This window comes from Eleutherodactylus coqui, chromosome 4 (genome assembly GCF_035609145.1).
Source record: "Eleutherodactylus coqui strain aEleCoq1 chromosome 4, aEleCoq1.hap1, whole genome shotgun sequence".
NCBI classification, from domain to species: Eukaryota; Metazoa; Chordata; class Amphibia; order Anura; family Eleutherodactylidae; genus Eleutherodactylus; species Eleutherodactylus coqui.
Genome location: NC_089840.1, coordinates 221756655 through 221780406, shown reverse-complemented (window position 1 = coordinate 221780406; position 23752 = coordinate 221756655). Strand labels below are relative to the sequence as shown.

Here is a 23752-nt window from a genome sequence, read left to right as displayed (position 1 = left end):
CCACCCACTGTGGTCTGAATAAATTCTCTTTGTTCTGCCTGTGGAGCTGACAGCTGAGAACAGCTGAGACAATGCAATCAGCTGTTATCAGTGGTTCCCGGACAGAGCACACAGTGTGGTCTGTTTTATCAGCTGTTCTGCTGAGCGACAGATTTCAAGCCAAACTGAAATCCATCATTCAGCAAAAAAGTGAAAAATGGGCACTAGAGATGAGCGAGCACCAAAATGCTTGGGTACTCGTTACTCGAGCCGAGCTTTTTCTAATGCTCGAGAGCTCGTTTCGAGTAACAAACCCTATTGAAGTCAATGGGAGACTCCAGCATTTTTCAAGGTGCCCGATGCTCTGCATTGTTTTCAATCACAATCAGCTCTTTCAGCAGGTTGGGATTTTAAATCACTGCATGCTGATAGATCAGGACTACAGAGCCGGGGACAGCGCGGAGAAGACGCAGCTGAGCCCCGGCAGCTGAAGGGAGGTGAGTATCAATTTTTTTTTATTCTTTACACTATTTTTTCATTTTTTTCAGAGAAGGGCTTATATTAAAGCCCTTTGCTGAAATCCATTGATGGGTGCCGATAGCAGGATCCTCTACCGCAGCTGTCATGTATGACAGCTGCGGTAGAGAATTGAAGAATTCCTCTGCTGCATCTGTCACAGATGTGGCAGATGTAGCAGCAGGGAATTATTTTTACTAGTGGGGATGAAGGAAACATCTGCCACATGCAGCAGATGTGTTCTTAATCCCCGTGGGGGACACGGCAGTAGCGGAGGGTAAGTTTTTTTTGTTTGTTTTTTTTACACTAAAATTATTGTTTTTCAGGGAAGGGCTTATATGTAAAGCCCTTCCATGAAAAACAATTAGGGGTGCCAGCAGACCATTGTTTTCAATGGAGCTGCCAGCAGCAGCTGGCGCTCCATTGAAAACAGGTGGGGAGGAGAGGGACAAAATTTTCCCGAACGACGCGTGGTGCTCGGCTCGAGTAGTGAGTACTTTGAGTATGCTAATGCTCGGACGAGCATGCTCCCTTATCTTTAATGGGCACATTGGCATGCAACGATTATCGCTCAGCAGATGGCTTTGAGCGAATTTTGAGCAGTAATCTAAATGGTGTCTAAATTGGCCTTTAGTTTTCAACCATTATCTCTCCTCTTATGCAGTTTTTTTTTGTCAGCTAATATATGTTATATTACAGATAAACTTTCTGGTGGTCATAAATTAGTTGATAAGAATGTGCAGGAGAGGAGAGAGCAGAAAGAAAATAAGCCATCAGTCTAGCTTCACTGATGGATCTCCTATTGAGATTTGGGCTGCAGTTTTCATGTACAGTGATATGCAGAAGCTGCAGAAGATAAACACTTTCAAATTTCTGATCTTACCCTATTACAACAATGATTGTTAGCCCAAAGTACATGTATTTAAGTGGAAAAATAAATTACTGCCCAAAAGAATAAGGCTGGTCTGAGACTGACAAAATCCTAGCAAGGCTGTATTTTAGAGTCCATAATACAGCCACAATACCCAGACCCAACCCCTTGCGGTTTTGCCAAACCAAATAAGATCATTATTGAACCTTATGGCTATCAAGATTGGGTTCAGTCCGTCAAAACGTGAGCCTCCTAGAGCTCAATTCAAAATCTATAACAGTCCTCCCATCTATATATACTGTTGGTGTTTTCTTAAAGGGGTTGTCTGAGTAATTTTTTTGTTAAATGTATACTCTCCTTAGCTAAACATAATAAATGACCTCATACTCTGCTCTCCTGCCTATCCGCATGTCCAGCACTGCACCTCCGTACTCTGTGCCAGGTCTGTCTTTACAGGCTGCAGTCAGCCTGTTGATGAGCGGGGATGTCGGCGGGGGGTGGGCGGGAGGCTTCATAAGTTGTTGCAGCCAATCATAGACCTTTGCAGTTGACTGCTGAGGATCTAAATTGGCTGCGGCAGCCTGTGATGTGCTGTCAACAGACCAACTGCAGCCTAGAAATACAGAACCAGTGAGTAGAGTGGGGGTACTGTGCTGGACATTAAGAGATCAAGAAGGAGAGGTGAAAATCGGATGTTTTTTTATGTTTGGTGAGCAGATGGATTAAAAATAATAACGCTGACAACCTTTTTTAAAGCAGTTCAACTGCTAGCTTTGCACTCTGTTTAGTTACGTCCATTGGTTTCATAATGCAGGGAGTAAGGGTTGAGCCCACAGTACTGGCACTTAAATCTAGTCATATTACAGGTATGTGAAAATAGCCTAATAGTTCAAATGAATGTAGCAAAAAAAAAAAAAGAAGAACATTTTTCATCCATTTTTTTACATACATTAGGGTGAAGTAAACAATGGATCAGTGCAGCGTTTATATTTGCTATTACTTTTTCAAAGCATTCTCCTTTTATTACGTCTTGTTATAGGACCAGTTAAACAGGATCAGAGCGGATGGGCGAATCTCAAAAAATTATTTTCGATACTTTACGATACAGATAACTAATTCTTTGATTTCTACCAGAATGCTTAAATTAGATGGTTTATGGAGAAAAATCTGCAATTATATTTGTAAAATCTATGAAAACACTATTAAAATCCTCTTTGCTGCCCCATGGGCCTCATATGATTCACTTCCCGCCCTTGGCAATGGGACAAAAAGCACCAGAAGCAATATTGTCATTTTAGCCGCCGATGGAGAATTGTAAAACATTAGTGTTATAGTTTAGTTTATTGACGAAAAGGTAGGTTTAGTACAAGTTGTAGTCAATTTTATTACTGTAAGCACAATTCATTGTAAAATATAATTGTATTTTGATATCTGTAATTGAAACTGTATTCGTTTTAATTGCGATCGTTTACACATTTGCTCTGGGACCCTTTTATGGCTACATCAGTTTAAAGAAGCAGCAATCAAATATGTCAAATAGATTTTGTCGATTTGTGATTATATGAAAATAAAAAGTTTACCTGAAATGTTTCCATTTTCTATTCTGCTTCTAGAAAGACAGTGTGGAAATTGTGTGCTATAGACATAGCAAATAAGGACATCAAAACTAGCAGGTGCAACGCTAATCATTAAAGGGGTGGTCTCGCGAAACAAAGTGGGGTTATACACTTCCGTATGGCCATATTAATGCACTTTGTAATATACATCGTGCATTAAATATGAGCCATACAGAAGTTATTCCACTTAGCTGCTCCGTTGCTAGCGTCCTCGTCTCCATGGTTCCGTCTAAATTCGCCGGCAGCTTGCTTTTTTAGACGCGCTTGCGCAGTCCGGTCTTCTCCATTCAGCACGAGCCGCTTCAGTGTGCTCCCCGCTACAGCTCTTCTGCGCATGCGCAGACGAGCTGTCACTGCTCGGGAGCGCGCTGGAGCGGCCATTCTGTACCATCCTCTGTTAGAGGAAGGTGCAGAGCTGCCGAGCTGTCCGGAGAAGCCGCCCAGCTGTCCCGCCGTCCAGCTGTCCTGGTAAGTGATGGGCCGGGGGGGCTGCCGCTGCGCCGGGGGGAACTAGCGCTGGGCCGGGGGGGGCTGCCGCTGCGATGGGGGGGAACTAGCGCTGGGCCGGGGGGGGGCTGTCGCTGCGCCGGGGGAACTAGCGCTGGGCCGGGGGGGGCTGTCGCTAGGCCGGGGGGGCTGCCGCTGCGCCGGGGGAACTAGCGCTGGGCCGGGGGGGGGGCTGTCGCTAGGCCGGGGGGGCTGCCGCTGTGATGGGGGGGGCTGTCGCTGCGCCGGGGGAACTAGCGCTGGGCCGGGGGGGGGCTGTCGCTAGGCCGGGGGGGCTGCCGCTGTGATGGGGGAACTAGCGCTGGGCCGGGGGGGGGGCTGTCGCTAGGCCGGGGGGGCTGCCGCTGTGATGGGGGGGGCTGTTGCTGCGCCGGGGGAACTAGCGCTGGGCCGGGGGGGGGGGCTGTCGCTGGGCCGGGGGGGCTGCGCCGCTTACCTTCTGCCTGGCGGTGGGTGACAGGTCGGCCGTGTTCACTCCAGGGGTCCGGTCGGCGGCTGCGGGGCGTCTGGTTGCCATGGAGACACAGCTGGCAGCGTCTCGGGAGCGCGCACGTCGGGCTACAGCAAGCGATGCGAAAAGAGCTGGCGGCCATCTTGGGAAAAAGTTTTATAAGTTGCTGAAACGCTGGAACGGTAAGTAGAAACCAGCTAGGAAAGTAATTTACAGGGGTAATTAGTAATGTATGTTTAATTAGGGGGACTGGGCAAAAAAAAAAATTCACTGCTTCCTCGAGACATCTCCTTTAATGGTACTCCCTGAAACATTGGTCGGGTGGCCATAATGAAGAGAGTTGCATGTGATAACTCAGTGGGTCTTCTGGGTGATGAACAATGCTAAGATGGCTCAGGCCATACCCTAAAAATCCTTAGAATTACTTTCTGCTTATCTCCCACCTAATGGATGGGGAAAAAATTGATATGTGCTAATTGTTGGGACGGCTCCAGTGGACGGGATCCTTAACCCCTTCCAATCCACTGTCTGACGTCTAAAGACATTATGATCTAAGGTTGTACAGCTCCGATGTTGGAAGACATCCGTCGGGGTTCTCTTACTGCATATTGCCAGCCTCTCTGCTGTTGGAGCCTATCCAACGTGTTACCTCATGCCGTACTGGCTTTAGCCAGCAGATACCGCCATTGTTAACGGCAGAAATAGAGTAAGCCTCCTAGGAAAACCAGGATACAAATTGGATTGTAAAGGGTTAATATATGTGGAATGTTCAATTTCTTATTGAGTATTAAAGGACTGTTTGCCTGTCACATATATGTAGCATGCAAAGATTATAGAAAATTTATAAGGGTAAGATTTCACTTTCTGTGAAACATAGGAAAGTACTAGATGCCACCAACGGTACCCAACTTGCATGGGAGCTGTTTAATAACTTTTGCAGAAATATTTCAATCTTTAAAGGAACCTGTTATCACCTTTAAGCCCCATAAACTACGTTATGAGACTCAAAAGTAAAGCAACAGGTAGTCTGGGAAGCTGCGTTTCATACACAGCTTTCCTGTATCAGTATTCAATCCACCATTAATTCAGAGCCATAATTGTCCAACTCAGTCCCTTACATACAATCTAATAGACAACAGGAAGCTGGTTTAAAGGGAACCTGTCAAGTACTTTATGATATGCTCACTGTGGGCAGCACATTATAATGGCAGATATGCTGATTTCAGTGGTGTGTCATCTATAGGGCAATGTGCAGGTATTTTTGAGAACTTATAGCTTCTTTCTATATGTTTCTGCAGTTCTCAGCAAGAGTTGAGTCTAGCTTACTTATAAATTGCTGCTATTCCACCCACCAGCCCCGACTGATGGTCTTCGAGCTATTGTACTGCATACCTAGGAAACTGCCAATCACAGAGGGCAGGCTGGGTTACTAGGTCCTTGTGAATAAGCTGGACTCATATGTTGGTGAGAGCCGCAAAAGTATACAGAAACAAGCTGTAAGTTCTCCAAAATCCTTGGGCATTCCCTATAAGGGCTCTTTCAGACGAGAGTAAAATTCTGCGCTGTTAGCATCGAGCACAGCTGTGAGGATCGCGTGAACGGGCAACTTCAAGCTCCCTGAAGCAGCCCATTTACATGCTCCCAGATGTGGGCTGCATGCTTTCAAGGCTCCCATAGCAGCCTATGGAAAGCATGCACCAAAGATAGGACATGCCCTATTTTTGCCTGCACCTTGGAGCCGATATACGAGTTTGCTCTCGCATGTCCTATCTAGCGAAACTGCGCGCACCTAACAATCTCTAAGTGAACGCTTCCATAGGAAGCTATTGGTCCCCATTAAAAGCGTGGTCTGTGCGCTGCTAGCAGCGCAGAATTTCATATTCATCTAGAGGAGCCCCAAGTGACACACATAGCTGGATTCAGCATGTCAACCACTATAATGTGCTGCCCTCAGTGAGCACAGTACTTGATAGGTTCCATGTAGGGTATGTTCACATGGGGCGAAAATGTAGTGGAAAATTCCACAGCATTTCTGATCCAAAATGGAGTCAAAATCTGCACCATCTGTTTCAACAAATGCAGCGCTCACCTCACCTCCCAATTCTCTGTACTATGAGTGCAACCCTTCACCCAGGACCCAGTGGCCTCTAGTGAGCGCAACATTGCTGGTCAGAGGATGCAGAACTGGTATCACCTGACTAGCATCCACATACTTACTAAGGGCTTCTGGGTGCCTTGTGCTGGTATGGGCTTACAACCCCCAGACCTCCTAGGTAGGGGCGATGTGGCTACTGAAATCATCTACGGATATACAGCTGATGCCTAATCAAAATCCACACTTCTGGTGGGGATCTTGATTCATTTTTTTTTTACGGAAATGCAGTTGACTTTGCCCCGGAATTTTCCACTGCAGCATTTCCGCTATGTGTAACATTGTGCTCCAGATGCACAGGCTGCACAAAAGGTTAAAAAATTATGTTTACCTTTGTTCAAGCAAACAAAATATTTTCAATTAAATGTTATATATTAGCATTTACAAGCGAGAATACAGTATGAAATATTTGCTGTTTTCTCAATAATAAAAAAAAATCCAATTTTCCATTTCACCGTGCTGCTATTTATGTACCTGTTACTATAGGATAGGCAATTAAACTATTGGCATTGTTTTCCAATTATTTTGTTGCATTCCTACAATCTGGGATTTGTCAGTGACAACGGAGATGAAAAGATAGCAGCAAATGACTACAGAGCTAACAAAATACCGTAGTAAAGCATTGGAAAAACTAATGACCGTCCCCTCGCAATGTGACAAGGACACTTTGGTATTGTCATTTAGTGTAAGGCCAGTAGTGAACTGTACAATGTACGCCGGTTTGCAGCTTCTATTAATAATAAATATTATGCTAGTTACCAGTAAATCTCCAGCATGGCATCAATGGAAGTAATATGCTGAGCCATGCGCTACATCCAACGAGATTAAATTTGTGCTGCATATTAAATCTTGGCCAAACGTGTCAATTATAGACTCAGTTGAGCAATTACAGAGTGAGGTTTGTTTTGGACAGGTCATCTTGCTATGCTGCTCTGATTACCATCTATTGCTATTTATGGGCACTGATCCTGCAGTGTCCGATGTGACATTACACCAGCAGGCAACCATCAAAGAGCTTCCTAACAGCAGGACCGTGGGATGCACACATGCAATAAGAAGTTACAAACCTATTACAATTTAATTACAGTGGGAGATTTAGTTAAATACTGTTTATAGAATATACATATTGGTGGATCATTTGAGTAGCCAGGGGATCCGGTAATGAATTGTGTGAGCCCAAGTAAATTGCTAGATAGAAGTAAAGAGCCTGAATTTTGCTTGGAGACAGATTGATCTGTGCATCCAAAAAAGTGCTGATCAAAATTAACCAACTCTTAAAGGGAACCTAACACATTGCAAATCCAATCTGATCTCCAGGCGGCATGTTATAGAGCAGGACGAGCTGGGCAGATTAATACATACAGCAGTTTTATGGGGATAGATGCAATATAACTGGTCATTTATATAGTTAAATCCCTGCATATTCTGGGTTTAGGAGTCCAGTGGGCGGTCCTATTAGTGATTGACATAACTGATGTATTTAAAATGATAGGGCAGACTATCAATCACTGATAGGACCGCCCATTGGACTCCTAAGCCCAGAATAAGTAGGAACTTGGATCAATAAAATAGAGGGCTCGTTCACATGGGAGTATTCTCACGGCATGCTACAGATGTGTATATGCAGTCAATGGACTTTCATTGTGCCATGCACACTAATAATATGGACACAGCATATTGATATGGAAGAGAAATAAATCACAGTATGCTCTATTTCTTTGTGTACATACGCAGCGTGAGGCAGAAGCGTATGATACGCTGGCCATATGCAATTCATTGTGTATGAGCAGTATTTTCATATGTCTCCCTGCTCTCAACAGAGTGGGGAATGATAAAAAAGGGGTCACACTGCGCATGTCCCATACTAGGTATACGGCTCGCACTGTGTATGTATGCAGAGAAATACAGCATATCAATACGCAGTGTCCACACGCTGGTGTGCATGAAACAATGAAAGTCCATTGACTTTCACTGGCTCTATGCACAACTTTTTACACTCCTATAGGGCTGCTTGCACACAGCAGCACAACAAAGCACTGTGATTTCAACTTCTTTGATGAGGTGCGCTAAAAGCAAAAATATAGAACAGACTCCGCTCGAAAATCGAGCACATGTCTGAGAGGCTCTATTGAAAGCAATGGAAGCCTCTAATAGCGTTAGAATTTTTGCCTAAAAGTTACATCACTGTCACTACCTCCTTTAAAAGCAAATATGCCTCTCTCCATTATAACTGTATAAGAAGGAAAGTTTGTAATTCAGGCAGGGCTGCCAAGATGGCAGTAAGGACGGTAGTGTAGTCAGGCGCTTAGGCTCAAAAACAAATTCACACAACGCTACCATCCACCTCTTGAAGATTTGATGCGTGTGGTTATACTTGTACTGAATGTGTTGGCTCTATTTAAAGCAACACTCTGGTTTCCATTACAGACAAGGAGGTAGAGAGGAGTACATTGCCTGCAGTTGCTTTTCTCTGTCATCCTGCTTATCTGCTGGTTTTGCGTCCTGTTTTGGGCTATCCAAGATGGCCAACGTAAACCTAAGAATACCTAATCTCCAAAATACATTAATAGTGTTAGTACTATATCTGCTTTCTGATTGGCCAGAGGTGCTCACATGATCAGCACTGGCCTATCAGAAATCAGTGCACAGTGTGCATTAGGTAATTAAAAAATTGCTTAAGCCATTTTGTACTGCTGAAAACAGGGTCTAGAACAACTGCAGGCAATATAACCCCTACCCCTTCTGTTCAGAGAGAGAATTTCATCTAGAAACCAAAGGGTCAGCCTATGTGTTGTACCACTAATATAATAGTCCCTAGTTAATGTGTTTCCATTTTGTCAACAAATCTTTGGTATCTTCCTGAAATGATCATACTGTTCCTCCAGAGGGGTTTAAATATTACAAAGTTAATGGGAAAGGGGAGAAAATGATTTGAATACTGCATTATTGTCATGTTACCCAGATTGCCACCAAGTACATACTATATGGAGATGAAGTATAGCACATGTGGGATGAAGCTCAAGAGCCCTGGCTATTTGAATGTGTGAAGCCCAAATATTTGAAGCCATGGCCCTATATTCAAGGGTCTAGAAAGCATATACTGTGACAATGGGAACCGTACTAGTAGCCTCATTGATTTGATTAGATTTGATAATCCATTCAGTTGCATCCCTTCCTCGGTCACTCCATAGACCAATGTTCTCCATACATTCCTGTCTTTCACGGCTTCTTTCATTTCGGCGATTGACATGTTGGTGGTGGCCTTGTTTGTATCTAGCCATCTTGTTCTTTGTCATCCTGATCTTCTCTTTCTACTGACCTTGCCAAGCATCAGTACTGTTTCCAGTGAGTTAGCGCGCATCACGTGGCCAAAAAAAGAGAACCGCTGTTTGATGATTTTGCCCTCTAGTGATATTTTTGCTTTGACGCGATCTAACACTTCCTTGTTCCTTGTCATGGCAGTCTGAGGTATCCGTAGCATTCTCCTCCAGCACCGCAGTTTAAACGCATCAATTTTTCTTCTATCTGTTTTCCTGAGCGTCCAACTTTTCGCAACCATATGTCATTATGTGAAAGATAATTGCATTGGCCAGTCTGGTTTTTGCTGCAATGCTAATATTGCTGCTTTTCCAGATCTTTTCCATTTCTTCCATTGCATTCCTACCAAGTGTAATCCGTCTCTCAGATCCAGATTGCCCTTTGCAATTGATTTTGGATCCAAGGAAGATTAAATCTTGTATCAACTCGACTTCTTCATTATTAATTTTTATGTTCACTGTACTGTTGCCAACGTGGTCATGACTATTTTTTTTGCTGTTGACGTACAGTCCCATGCATTTGCTTTTCTTTTGCACTCGTTGAATAAGGTATTCCAGGTCCCTTTCACTTTCCGCAAGCGGGGTGGTGTCATCCGCATATCGGAGGTTGTTGACATTTCTGCCTCCGATTTCTAATTTGTGCAAATTGCATCGCCTCATGATTGTTTCTGCGTACAGATTGAAAAGGACTGGCGATAGAATGTAGCCTTGCCGTACGCCTTTCTCGAGTAGCCTCATTAACTTTCATCTAGTCTTTGAAAAAAATGTATAATAGCTAGAGATGAGCGAACACCAAAATGTTCGGGTGTTCGTTATTCGTAACGAACTTCCCGTGATGCTCGAGGGTTCGTTTCGAACAACGAACCCCATTGAAGTCAATGGGCGACCGGAACATTTTTGTATTTCGCCGATGCTCGCTAAGGTTTTCATGTGTGAAAATCTGGGCAATTCAGGAAAGTGATGGGAATGACACAGTGACGGATAGGGCAGGCGAGGGGCTACATGGTGGGCTGCATCTCAAGTTCACAGGTCCCACTATTAAGCCACAATAGCGGCAAGAGTGCCCCCCCCCCCCCACTGTCAGCATAAAGATCGTCCTCCTCTGGCACAGCTGTAACAGCTGTAGCAGAGAAGAACGATGTTTGCCCATTGAATTCAATGGAACCGGCAATACAGCCGACTCCACTGAATGCAATGGGCTGCCGGCGATCGCAGGATGAATGGTCGGAAAGGGGTTAAATATATAACCCCTTTCCTGCAATTCATCCAGAAATGTGTTACACTAAAAATATATACCGGCTTGAAATCCCCGCCTCCAGAAACACAGCCAATCACAGCCATTCAATGACATCATTGTCATTGGCTGTGATTGGCTGAAGGCACATGTGCTTCTGGAGGCAGGGATTTAAAGTCTTTCGTGGAGAAAGCTTGTCTGCCGTGGACCAGGAGGGAGTGACAGCCTGCAGGAGCGGCGCAGATCATCTAAAAACGTAAGTAATGCTTTTTATTCTTTGCTCCACTGTATTACCGGCGTATAAGGTGACAGTTGGGGGGTCGTCTTATACGCCCTGTCGCCTTATACGCCGGTATATATTTTTAGTGTAACACATTTCTGGATGAATTGCAGGAAAGGGGTTATATATTTAACCCCTTTCCGACCATTCATCCTGCGATCGCCGGCAGCCCATTGCATTCAGTGGAGTCGGCTGTATTGCCGGTTCCATTGAATTCAATGGGCAAACATCGTTCTTCTCTGCTACAGCTGTTACAGCTGTGCCAGAGAAGAAGGATTTGTCTTCTATATGTTCTCAATGGGGTCAGCGCTGCTGCCGCTGGCCCCATTGAGCGCATATAGAATGCATCCATAGCGAGCAGCGGGAGGGGCAGATTTCAATACTCGGGTGACACCTTATCTCCCCAGCCACTCACAGCAGGGGGGTGGTATAGGGCTTAAACGTTGCAGGGGGAAGTTGTAATGCCTTCCCTGTCTTTATATTGGCCAAAAAAAAGCGCTAACGTCTCAGGGAAGAAAGTTTAATTTACCAGAACACCGCATGGTGTTCGTTACGAATAACGAACATCCCGAACACCCTAATATTCGCACGAATAGCAAGCTCGGACGAACGCGTTCGCTCATCTCTAATAATAGCCTATTAATTGAGGGAACACTTTTATGAGCTCAAAGTGCTTGCCCTGGGTTTTTCCGAAGTACACCTTTAGAGGATGCCCTGGATGGACACCACTGCATAGGCATATAGTGGTATCTATCACCAATAGGCTTCCGTATAAAAAAATGTATACCATGTGATATACATTTATTTATTGGATGACTCCATATAGAATGGAGCAGCAGACTGTACTATTTCATATAGTAGATACAAAAAGCATACCACCATATACCAACAAAATGGAGGCCAAAGTACACTCTTTTGTCCCCTGTCTCGTGAAAGAGGGCTTATGAATACATTTAACGTACAAGCTGGGATCTTTCCCAGTATATACAGCCAGGGCTGTGCAGTCGGAGCCAGAGTCCCATTGTGGTGGAGTTGGAGTCAGTAGAAACTTTACAACTCTGGCTTATAAAATATATATATACAGATAGTCCCCGACTTGCGAACATTCGACTTACGAATTTCGCTAGATACGAACTATCTCTTCTGCACAGTATGATGTAATGCTATGGCATTACATCATGCTGTGCAGGGACCGGACAAGCTTCTATCAAGCCTGATAGAAGCCTGTCCGGTCACATCGCGGTTGCTGGGCAGCCGGGGGCCTTCTGAAAGGCCCTAGGGCTGTCTATGCAGAGCGTCTATCAAGCGCTTGATGGGCACTCTGCATAGGCAGCCCTGGGGCCTTTCAGGAGCTCCCCGGCTGCCTAGCAACCGCACAGCGTCCCGCGATCTCATCGTGGGATGCTGTACGGGCCCCCTGAACGTCAGGTGCCGGCTGTTTCTTACAGCGGGCACCCGGCGGCAGCAGTTCCGACGAGCCGCGCTGCTCGTAAGAACTGTTAACACTTTAAATACTGCTCTCAGAGCGGTATTTAAAGTGTTAACAGTTCCGACAAGCGCCACGGCTCGTCGGAACTGCTGCCGCCGGGTGCCCGCTGTAAGAACAGCCGGCACCCGACGTTGTATGGAGTGGGATCCACCCGCGATCCCCTCCATACAACCATTTGTTCGACTTGCGAACAAAACGGACTTGCGAACGGGCTCCCGGAACGGAACCTGTTTGCAAGTCGGGGACTAACTGTATATATAAATTATTTTTTATTAATTCAATGCAAAATTTGTAACCTATTTCCTTTCATAGAAATTTAGATTTTTTTTTCCTTTATTTTTCTTACATGTACAAATGTTGTTTAGACGTTTCTGTTGAAAACATTTAGTGTATTGCATTTTTACAATACGGAAAAGTTTTGAAATTGTATTCCAATAAATATAATTAATGTAAATAGCTTGAATATTTTGCCATAATGGTAATGAAAAGCCTGATGTTACCATTTTAATACAATAAATGCATCACTTAAAAAAAAATCATGAGTCATATATGAAGGACTCAGATTCAGGAATCAGGAAATAGAAACAATCAAAGGTTTTCTGACTCCAAAGCCCTCCATACAGCAAACAGATACTGCAAAAATATAGTATGTGAGCAGCCTTAGCATGGCAAGGGAAAAATCTATTCCCTACACCAGACAAGCCCTTTAAATTCTAATTTTACATTTGCAAGCGGCTAAGTATACATATTATAATATAAACTAGCCTATTAGCTTCTTTTCACCTCACTTTTCATTCCCTCAGCAAACATATTGTACAATGCTCATTACTTAGGAAATTGTAATGCAGCATTGAATATTCCGGAGCAGACTTACAATGAATTTAATTATTAACCTTATTTTATCTTTGTCCATTTAGGCAACAGATCCCGATGCTGGAGTCAATGGTCAAGTTCGTTACAGCCTGGCAAACCTCAATAATGTTTTCCGGATCACATCCAATGGCAGTATTTATACGTCTGTAAAGCTGGACAGGGAAATAAGAGACTATTATGAACTCATTGTTGAGGCAACAGATGGAGCCCCCACCGACCCGCGCCGTTCTAGAATAACACTGGCTATTAAGGTTATTGATATTGACGACAATAGCCCTCTATTTGCAAATGCCTCATATGCAGTCTCTGTACCAGAGAACATGATGCCAGGAATAGTTTTTCTGCAAGTTCAGGTAAGTTATGGAGTTCATAAGTACACAGTAACTATAAAAATATATAGCTATTATAATTATTAATTAATTCCATATTTTGCTGTGTAATCTAAGATGTTCAGAATTATGAGCAGAATGTGTTCTTACTCCATTTCCCACAGCATCACTATTATTACAGGATTAATCAGGCTAGCAGATTTTTAGAGAACTGCCCTTGATGCAGTTAAAAATGATAATACTCAGTGGGCCATATGTACTACGAAAAATGTACCAGTTTTCTGGCAACAGTTGGGCCATAAACTGTCTAACATGCCTTATACTTCATTTATTATGTTTTAGATACTTTTCAACATGTTTTATGTTTCATTCGCAAAGGGAGTGTGATTTTGTAGGAACGGTGCGTGTCCTAAATGCAATATCGAATTTCAAAAAATGCACCAACAGTTTGGTGCAAAAACCGTCTTAAGCTAAGCCAAATTTATAGACAAAAGTTTCTAAAAATGTTCTAGATTTACCATCCAGCATGAGTCACTGTGATAAGACTGGCACATGTTTAGACTATGTTTGCACTATCTATTAGACAGGTTTAATAAATATGCTCCAGAGTCTACGGTCACCAATAATTAAGGTGTGTTTAGACCGAAGGATTATTGAAAAATCATTCAAATGAACAAAAGTGAATGATAATTGTTCAGTTTAAACGTGAACCAATGACTAACAAGAATTATGCGCTTCTAATTCATTATTCGATTTCAGCTGGTGTCAAGGCTCGAACCCAGGACCTCCTGTGCTTCTGTCAGACACACTCTCCACTGAGCCATCCAATATTGGCTAGCTCCTCTGCTGAATACCTAGCCATGCTCCTGTGTTGCCCTGTCTGGCTCCACCCTCCGTTTCCCCTGTTCTAGCTCTGCCCAGTTCCCTATCAAGCAAACTATAAAAGCCTGGCCCTACCTCTGCCCCAGTGTAAGATTATTATGCTTCCTGCCTTTAGTCTAGCTCCTGCTACTACTGCTCCGCTCAATACAATTGCTGCGACTTACTGATACCGACCTCTGGCTTCCCTCTTGACAATGATACCTGCCTCCTCCATTTCTACTGCGAACCTGAGACCACCTGTTGCAGACTCCTGGCTCTCCCCTGACAACTTTTTGGACCTGCATGGTTGCCACACCCACAGCTCCAAACCTAGCACCGGAAACGCTACAGCCGGCATAAAAATCATTATCGGGTCGTTGGCTTCTCGTTCCTATGTGAAACACTGAACAAGAAGTTCACGATTCCCAATGATGCTTTATCTGTCTAAACAGGCAGCATGAGTGCAAATGAGCTCGTGATGACATCATCAGTTCATTCATTTTGGCAAACGAGAACTATGAGGTTCACATCTGGAGTAAAACCAGCATTAGGGCTACATGGAGACTTGTAGCCCCAGGGCATAAAATTACAATGTTGCAATGCTGCTATCACAACTAATGATAGCGAACGTGACTGCATTGAAATCCAAGAGGCTTGGATGTCAATTGACTGTCATATCCCGAAAGCTTGTGGGTTGCAACACAATCAAATTCACTTTCTTCAGTTGCAATATATTGTAGCACTGTGACATGTGATATTATGTCATGCAGCCACAAGTGCAGCCTTAGCCTAAAGGTGTAAGAAAAACTCTCGAGAACCTACACATGTGTTAAGAAATTGTTTAAGGAGTAATAAACTAATACAGTATACTATTATTATTTGTATGTCGCTTGGCATATGCACATGGGATTATATATTGAACTCAATAACAAAACACTATGCAGTTAGCTCCTCCTAGTGGTGGTTGCATGAAGCCAGAATTTTATCACTTAAAGAGGTTTTCCACTAAATACATTTGGAACCTATTTTAAACATAAGTGTTAAATGTATGATCACAAGGGGTGTGACCACATCGTGACCACATGGCCACTGCTCTATTCATTTTTATAGAGAAAGCCAACAGATTTTTCTGCAATAGACAGTGGTTATGGGGAATTCATAGCAAAGAGTTATAGAGAACCGAATGCAGCAATGGTTATGGGATTTAAGGACCACCAATCTGGTGATCACTGGGGGCCCCAGCTGTTGGACCTCCAGCGTCCATGCATTTATCACCTATCCTGTATATTTATTACAAAAGCATAGGTTCCCCGCTGCTAGGGTAACCAAACAATGACCCCCAGGTCTGCCATGTACATAGATCTATTATGCCATAGTCTAGTACTGATATACATAGTATAGTACATTGTAATACAGGAATATTGTGACTTAAAGAAAGAAATGTTTTTTAGAAAAGCTTTTAGAAAAATTAGAAAAAGCAAGGACTTTTTTCCTGCATATGGAACACTTTACTATGACATATGAATTAGCATATTGTATAAAAAAGTTATTTGTAGCTTGTATCACCACAACCCTAACAACCAGTACAATAAAGCTGACAATATTTTCCCCACACATTTGATGCAGTAAAATAAACTTGTCCTTCAAAAAACAATATCTCATATAGGATTGGTGACAGAAAATGTAAAAAAAAAGTTATGGCTTGTAGAATGTGGCGACATTAAACTAAATTACCTTTTCAAAAAAGAATTCTTGTGAAAAGTAGTTAAACAAAAATCTGTATAAATTTGAAATCTACATAATTGTGTCAGCCTGCACAATAAAATAATCCCGTCAATTACACTACATGGTGAATGCCGTAAAAACAAGTTTCAAAAAACAAAAGGTAGATTTTTTTCCCCATCCCCCTAAACAAGTAAAAGTCATTGAATATATTATATGTATTCCTAAATTGTGTCATTAAAAATATTTAACTCATCCTACAAAAAAAAGGGCCCTCATAAACCTAGATTGATAGGATACAAAAAGGTTATGGCTTTTTGGAATGTTGAAGTGAGAAAAAAATTGCTGCACCCAGACTGCAACCTGACTGCTAGAGAGCCTCTTCCCTCTCACCTCCTCTGGTCCCTTTCCCCGGCTGTCATTACCCACCTCATCACCATCTTCAACGTCTTCCTGACCTCTGGTATTTCCCCCTCCTTATTCAAACACTTCATCATGTCCCCTCTGCTAAAGAAACCAACCCTTGACCTAACAGACGCTGCCAACTACCAACCCATCTCAACATGACCCCTTCCAGTCCAGTTTCTGCCCCATACACTCGACCAAAACCGCCCTCACATTACTATCAAATGACCTGATGATAGCAAAGTCGAGATGTGACTACTCCCTGCTAATCCTCCTCGACCTCTCCAAGCATTTGACATGGTTGACTATGAACTCCTTCTCACTATGCTTCACTCTCTTGGTCTAAAGGACACTACTCTTTCCTGGTTCTTCTCCTACCTCTCTGACTGTTCTTTCAGCACCTCCTTCACTGGCTCCATCTCCTCTCCATTTTCTCTCGCTGATGGGCTTCCCCAGGGCTTGGTCCTTGGTCCCTTCTTCTTCTCTATCTACACAGCCCCAATTGGACAAACCATTTGCAAATTCTGATTCCAATACCATCTCTACTCTGATGACACCCAGCTATACACTTCTTCCCATGACAACGCTGCACCCTTCCTCTAAAACATCACCAACTGTCTGTCTGCTGTCTCTAACACCGTGTCCTCCCTCTTTCGCAAACTTAACCTCTCAAAAACTGACCTCCTTGTTTTTCCACTCTCAACCAGCTTACCTCCCTCGAACATCTTGATATCAGTATCTGGCACCAATATAACCCCCAGACAGCACACCCACTGCCTTGGGGTCATACTGGACTCTGACTTCTGCTTTCCCACCCCACATCCAATCTCTGGCCTGAACATGCCACCTGCACCTCAGAAATATTGCTAAAATCCGGTCCTCATTCACTCCTGACATCACTACTGCAACTCATTGTTTATTGGTCTTCCCCTCTTCCCCTCTCCAATTCATACTAAATGTGGCAGCTAGACTCATTTTTCTATCTATCCATTTCTCAGATGCCTCTGCACAATGCCAGTCGCTGCATTGGCTGCTCATCCACTGCAGAATGAAATTTAAAATCCTCACCTACAAAGCTCTCCACAGTGTCGTGCCACCATACATCACTTCCCTCCTGTCTGTGCATCACCTAGCCCGCTCACTCCGATCCGCTAACATACTTAGACTAATTACTAGAGATGAGCGAGCACCAAAATGCTCGGGTGCTCGTTACTCGGGACGAAATTTTCGCGATGCTCGAGGGTTCGTTTCGAGTAACGAACCCCATTGAAGTCAATGGGCGACCCGAGCATTTTTGTATATCGCTGATGCTCGCTAAGGTTTCCATTTGTGAAAATCTGAGCAATTCAAGAAAGTGATGGGAACGACACAGCAACGGATAGGGCAGGTGAGGGGCTACATGTTGGGCTGCATCTCAAGTTCCCAGGTCCCACTATTAAACCACAATAGCGGCAAGAGTGCCCCCCCCTCCCAACAATTTTTACTTCTGAAAAGCCCTCATTAGCAATGCATGCCTTAGCTAAGCACCACATTACCTCCAACAAAGCACAATCACTGCCTGCATGACACTCCGCTGCCACTTCTCCTGGGTTACATGCTGCCCAACCCCCCGCCCCCCACACGACCCAGTGTCCACAGCGCACACCAAAGTGTCCCTGCACAGCCTTCAGCTGCCCTCATGCCACACCACCCTCATGTCTATTTATAAGTGTGTCTGCCATGAGGAGGAACCGCAGGCACAATGCAGAGGGTTGGCATGGCTAGGCAGGGACCCTCTTCAAAAGGGGCGGGGCGATAGCCCACAATGCTGTACAGAAGCAATGAGAAATATAATCCTGTGCCACCGCCATCAGGAGCTGCACACGTGGGCATAGCAATGGGGAACCTATGTGCCACACACTATTCATTCTGTCAAGGTGTCTGCATGCCCCAGTCAGACCGCGTTTTTTTATACATAGTCACAGGCAGGTAAAACTCCGCAATGGGAATTCCGTGTGCACCCACAGCATGGGTGGCTCCCTGGAACCCACCGGCTGTACATAAATGTATCCCATTGCAGTGCCCTGGACAGCAGAGGTAACGTCAGATTAAAAGCAGGTGGGCTTCGGCCCACACTGCATGCCCCAACCTGACCGGGGTTTTTAATTCATAGACACAGGCAGGTACAACTCCCTATTGTGAAGTCCGTGTGACCGACAGCATGGGAGGGTCCCAGGAAGCCACAGGCGGTACATAAATAAATCCCATTACATTGCCCAGCACAGCTGAGATAATGTCATGCTTAATGCAGGTGGGCTTCGGCCCACACTGCATGCCCCAGTCAAACTGGGGTTCTTTAGAAGTGGACACATGCAGTTACAACTCCGTGTGGACCGACAGCATGGGTGGCTCCCTGGAACCCACCGACGGTACATAAATATATCCCATTGCAGTGCCCAGCACAGCTGAGGTAATGTCATGTTTAATGCAGGTGGGCTTCGGCCCACACGGCATGCCCCAGTCAGACTGGGGTTCTTTAGAAGTGGACACATGCAGTTACAACTCCGTGTGGATCGACAGCATGGGTGGGTGCCAGGAAGCCACCGGCGGTACATAAATATATTCCATTGCAGTGCCCAGCACAGCTGATGTAACGTCAGCTTTAATGCAGGTGGGCAAAAAATTAATTGGATTACACTGTAGGCGAGGGCCCCAAAAAATTGGTGTACCAACAGTACTAATGTACGTCAGAAAAATTGCCCATGCCCAACCAAGAGGGCAGGTGAAACCCGTTAATCGCTCTGGTTAATGTGGCTTAATTTGTAACTAGGCCTGGAGGCAGCCCAGTTAAAATAAAAATTGGTTTAGGTGCAAGTTTCAACGCTTTAATGAGCATTGAAACGTATAAAAATTGTTTACAAAAATTATATGACTGAGCCTTGTGGGCCTAAGAAAAATTGCCCGTTCGGCGTGATTACGTGAGGTTTCAGGAGGAGGAGCAGGAGGAGGAGGATGAATATTATACACAGATTGATGAAGCTAAAAGGTCCACGTTTTTGATGGTGATAGAGAACAATGCTTCCATCCGCGGGTGCAGCCTACAAATTGTTTAGGTATTGCTGCTGTCTGCTGGTGGAGAAGAGAAGTCTGGGGAAATCCAGGCTTTGTTCATCTTGATGAGTGTAAGCCTGTCGGCACTGTCGGTTGACAGGCGGGTACGCTTATCTGTGATGATTCCCACAGCCGCACTAAACACCCTCTCTGACAAGATGCTAGCCGCAGGACAAGCAAGCACCTCCAGGGCATACAGCGCGAGTTCAGGCCACGTGTCCAGCTTCGACACCCAGTAGTTGTAGGGGGCAGAGGCGTCACGGAGGACGGTCGTGCGATCGGCTACGTACTCCCTCACCATCCTTTTACAGTGCTCCCGCCGACTCAGCCTTGACTGTTGAGCGGTGACACAGTCTTGCTGGGGAGCCAGAAACCTGTCAAAGGCCTTAGAGAGTGTTCCCCTGCCTGTGCTGTACATGCTGCCTGATCTGCGCACCTCCCCTGCTACCTGGCCCTCGGAACTGTGCCTTCTGCCACTAGCGCTGTCGGATGGGAATTTTACCATCAGCTTGTCCGCCAGGGTCCTGTGGTATAGCATCACTCTCGAACCCCTTTCCTCCTCGCGTATGAGAGTGGAAAGGTTCACCTTATACCGTGGGTCGAGCAGTGTGTACACCCAGTAATCTGTAGTGGCCAGAATGCGTGTAACGCGAGGGTCACGAGAAAGGCATCCTAATATGAAGTCAGCCATGTGTGCCAGGGTACCTGTACGCAACACATGGCTGTCCTCACTAGGAAGATCACTTTCAGGATCCTCCTCCTCCTCCTCCTCAGGCCATACACGCTGAAAGGATGACAGGCAAGCAGCATGGGTACCCTCAGCAGTGGGCCAAGCTGTCTCTTCCCCCTCCTCCTCATCCTCCTCCTCCTCCTCAACGCGCTGAGATATAGACAGGAGGGTGCTCTGACTATCCAGCGACATACTGTCTTCCCCCGCTTCTGTTTCCGAGCGCAAAGCAGCTGCCTTCATGCTTTTGCAGGGAACTTCTCAAGAGGCATAGCAGAGGAATGGTGACGCTAATGATTGCAGCATCGCCGCTCACCATCTGGGTAGACTCCTCAAAGTTTCCAAGGACCTGGCAGATGTCTGCCAACCAGGCCCACTCATCTGTAAAGAATTGAGGAGGTTGACTCCCACTGCGCCGCCCATGTTGGAGTTGGTATTCCACTATAGCTCTACGCTGCTCATAGAGCCTGGCCAACATGTGGAGCGTAGAGTTCCACCGTGTGGGCACGTCGCACAGCAGTCGGTGCACTGGCAGATGAAACCGATGTTGCAGGGTGCGCAGGGTGGCAGCGTCCGTGTGGGACTTGCGGAAATGTGCACAGAGCCGGCGCACCTTTCCAAGCAGGTCTGACAAGCGTAGGTAGCTTTTCAGAAAGCGCTGAACCACCAAATTAAAGACGTGGGCCAGGCATGGCACGTGCGTGAGGCTGCCGAGCTGCAGAGCCGCCACCAGGTTACGGCCGTTGCCACACACGACCATGCCCGGTTGGAGGCTCAGCGGCGCAAGCCAGCGGTCGGTCTGCTCTGTCAGACCCTGCAGCAGTTCATGGGCTGTGTGCCTCTTCTCTCCTAAGCTGAGTAGTTTCAGCACAGCCTGCTGACGCTTGCCCACCGCTGTGCTGCCGTGCCGCGCGACACCGACTGCTGGCGACGTGCTGCTGCTGACACATCTTGATTGCGAGACAGAGGTTACGTAGGAGGAGGAGGGTGGTTTAGTGGAGGAAGCATACACCGCCGCAGATACCACCACCGAGCTGGGGCCCGCAATTCTGGGGGTGGGTAGGACGTGAGCGGTCCCAGGCTCTGACTCTGTCCCAGCCTCCACTAAATTCACCCAATGTGCCGTCAGGGAGATATAGTGGCCCTGCCCGCCTGTGCTTGTCCACGTGTCCGTTGTTAAGTGGACCTTGGCAGTAACCGCGTTGGTGAGGGCGCGTACAATGTTGCGGGAGACGTGGTCGTGCAGGCCTGGGACGGCACATCGGGAAAAGTAGTGGCGACTGGGAACCGAGTAGCGCGGGGCCGCTGCCGCCATCATGCTTTTGAAAGCCTCCGTGGCATGGCGCGAGGGGGCGCTTTGGGAAACAGTTGGTGGATTATTCGGTCTGGCCCTGCCTCTATCCCTGGCCACCGCACTGCCTCTTCCAACCTGCCCTGCTGCTGCACTTGCCTCCCCCTCTGAAGACCTGTCCTCAGTAGGCGTAGCAAACCAGGTGGGGTCAGTCACCTCATCGTCCTGCTGCTCTTCCTCCGAATCCTTTGTGCGCTCCTCCCTCGGACTTACTCCAATTACTACTACCTGAGTGATAGACAACTGTGTCTCATCGTCATCGTCCTCCTCACCCACTGAAAGCTCTTGAGACAGTTGCCGGAAGTCCCCAGCCTCATCCCCCGGACCCCGGGAACTTTCCAAAGGTTGGGCATCAGTCACGACAAACTCCTCCAGTGGGAGAGGATTCGGAACCATTGCTGCCCATTCTGGGCAGGGGCCCGAGAACAGTTCCTGGGAGTCTGCCTGCTCCTCAAAATGTGTCATTGTAATGGAGTGAGGAGGCTGGGAGGAAAGAGGAGCAGCAGCCAGAGGATTCAGAGTTGCAGCAGTGGACGGCGCAGAACTCTGGGTGGTCGATAGATTGCTGGATGCACTTTCTGCCATCCACGACAGGACCTACTCACACTGCTCATTTTCTAATAACGGTCTACCGCGTGGACCCATTAATTGTGAGATGAATGTGGGGACGCCAGAAACGTGCCTCTCTCCTAATCTCGCAGCAGTCGGCTGCGATACACCTGGATCAGGAGCTCGGCCTGTGCCCACACCCTGACTTGGGCCTCCGCATCCTCGCCCGCGTCCACGTCCTCTAGGCCTACCCCTACCCCTCAGCATGCTGTATTACCAGTAGTGCAGAAACAGAACGCTGTAATTAAATGTGCCGCTTATTGGCCTGTGGTTGGAGGCTGACTTCCCTTACGGAACGCACAGCAGAGGCAGGAAATAATTTTGCGCAAGCCTGCTGTAACACTTAGCTGGCTGCGTATGAATTAGGACAACTACCCCCAGCAGAGATGCAGTACACTGAGGACGGTCACAGGCAGCCCAAATAGATTTTTTTTCCCAAATTTTTTTGGAAAAGCCCACTGCCTGTATTCAATAAATATGTCTTCTGTCCCTGCCTCACCACCACTACTGGCCCTGGACAATGTAAAATTACTGCAGACTGTTTCACTCTGGACAGGATGACAGCGGTGATGTAAGAGGCAACGCAGAGCCAGGAAAGAATTTTGCGCAAGCCTGCTGTATCACGTAGCTGGCTGCATATTAATTAGGACAACTACACCCAGCAGAGACGCAGTACAGTCAGGACGGTCACAGGCAGCCCAAATAGATTTTTTTCCCAACTTTTTTTGGAAAAGCCCACTGCCTATATAGACTATATATGTCTTTCACTGTCCCTGCCTCACCACCACTACTGGCCCTGGACTATGTAAAATTACTGCAGACTGTTTCACTCTGCACAGGATGACAGCGGTGATGTAAGAGGCAACGCAGAGCCAGGAAAGAATTTTGCGCAAGCCTGCTGTAACACTTAGCTGGCTGCGTATGAATTAGGACAACTACCCCCAGCAGAGATGCAGTACAGTCAGGACAGTCACAGGCAGCCCAAATAGAATTTTTTTCCCAAATTTTTTTGGAAAAGCCCACTGCCTATATAGACTGTATATGTCTTTCATTGTCCCTGCCTCACCACCACTACTGGCCCTGGACTATGTAAAATTACTGCAGGACGCAATACTCTGGACGCAATGCTCTGCACGGCCGATATACAAAAAAAAATGTGCAACACTGCAAAAAGCAGCCTCAACAGTACTGCACACATTTAGATGTGGCCCTAAGAAGGACCGTTGGGGTTCTTGAAGCCTAAAATCAATCCTAACACTCTCCCTATAGCAGCTCCGGCATCAGCAGCACTTTCCCTGATCTCTGTCAGAATGCATCTGTGGCAAGCCGCGGGAGGGGCCGATTTATATACTCGGGTGACACCTGATCTCGCC

At 46.0% G+C, this 23752-nt stretch overlaps 1 protein-coding gene across 1 annotated transcript in view; it reads left to right on the top strand.

Annotated features, from left to right (window-relative positions):
* Positions 1-23752, top strand: part of PCDH15 (protocadherin related 15) — a 1187477-nt gene that overhangs the window by 647032 nt on the left and 516693 nt on the right. Inside the window, exon 19 of the mRNA XM_066601652.1 lies at positions 13330-13638. Coding sequence (XP_066457749.1) covers positions 13330-13638 — 309 coding nt within the window. The remainder of the gene's footprint in view (positions 1-13329; positions 13639-23752) is intronic.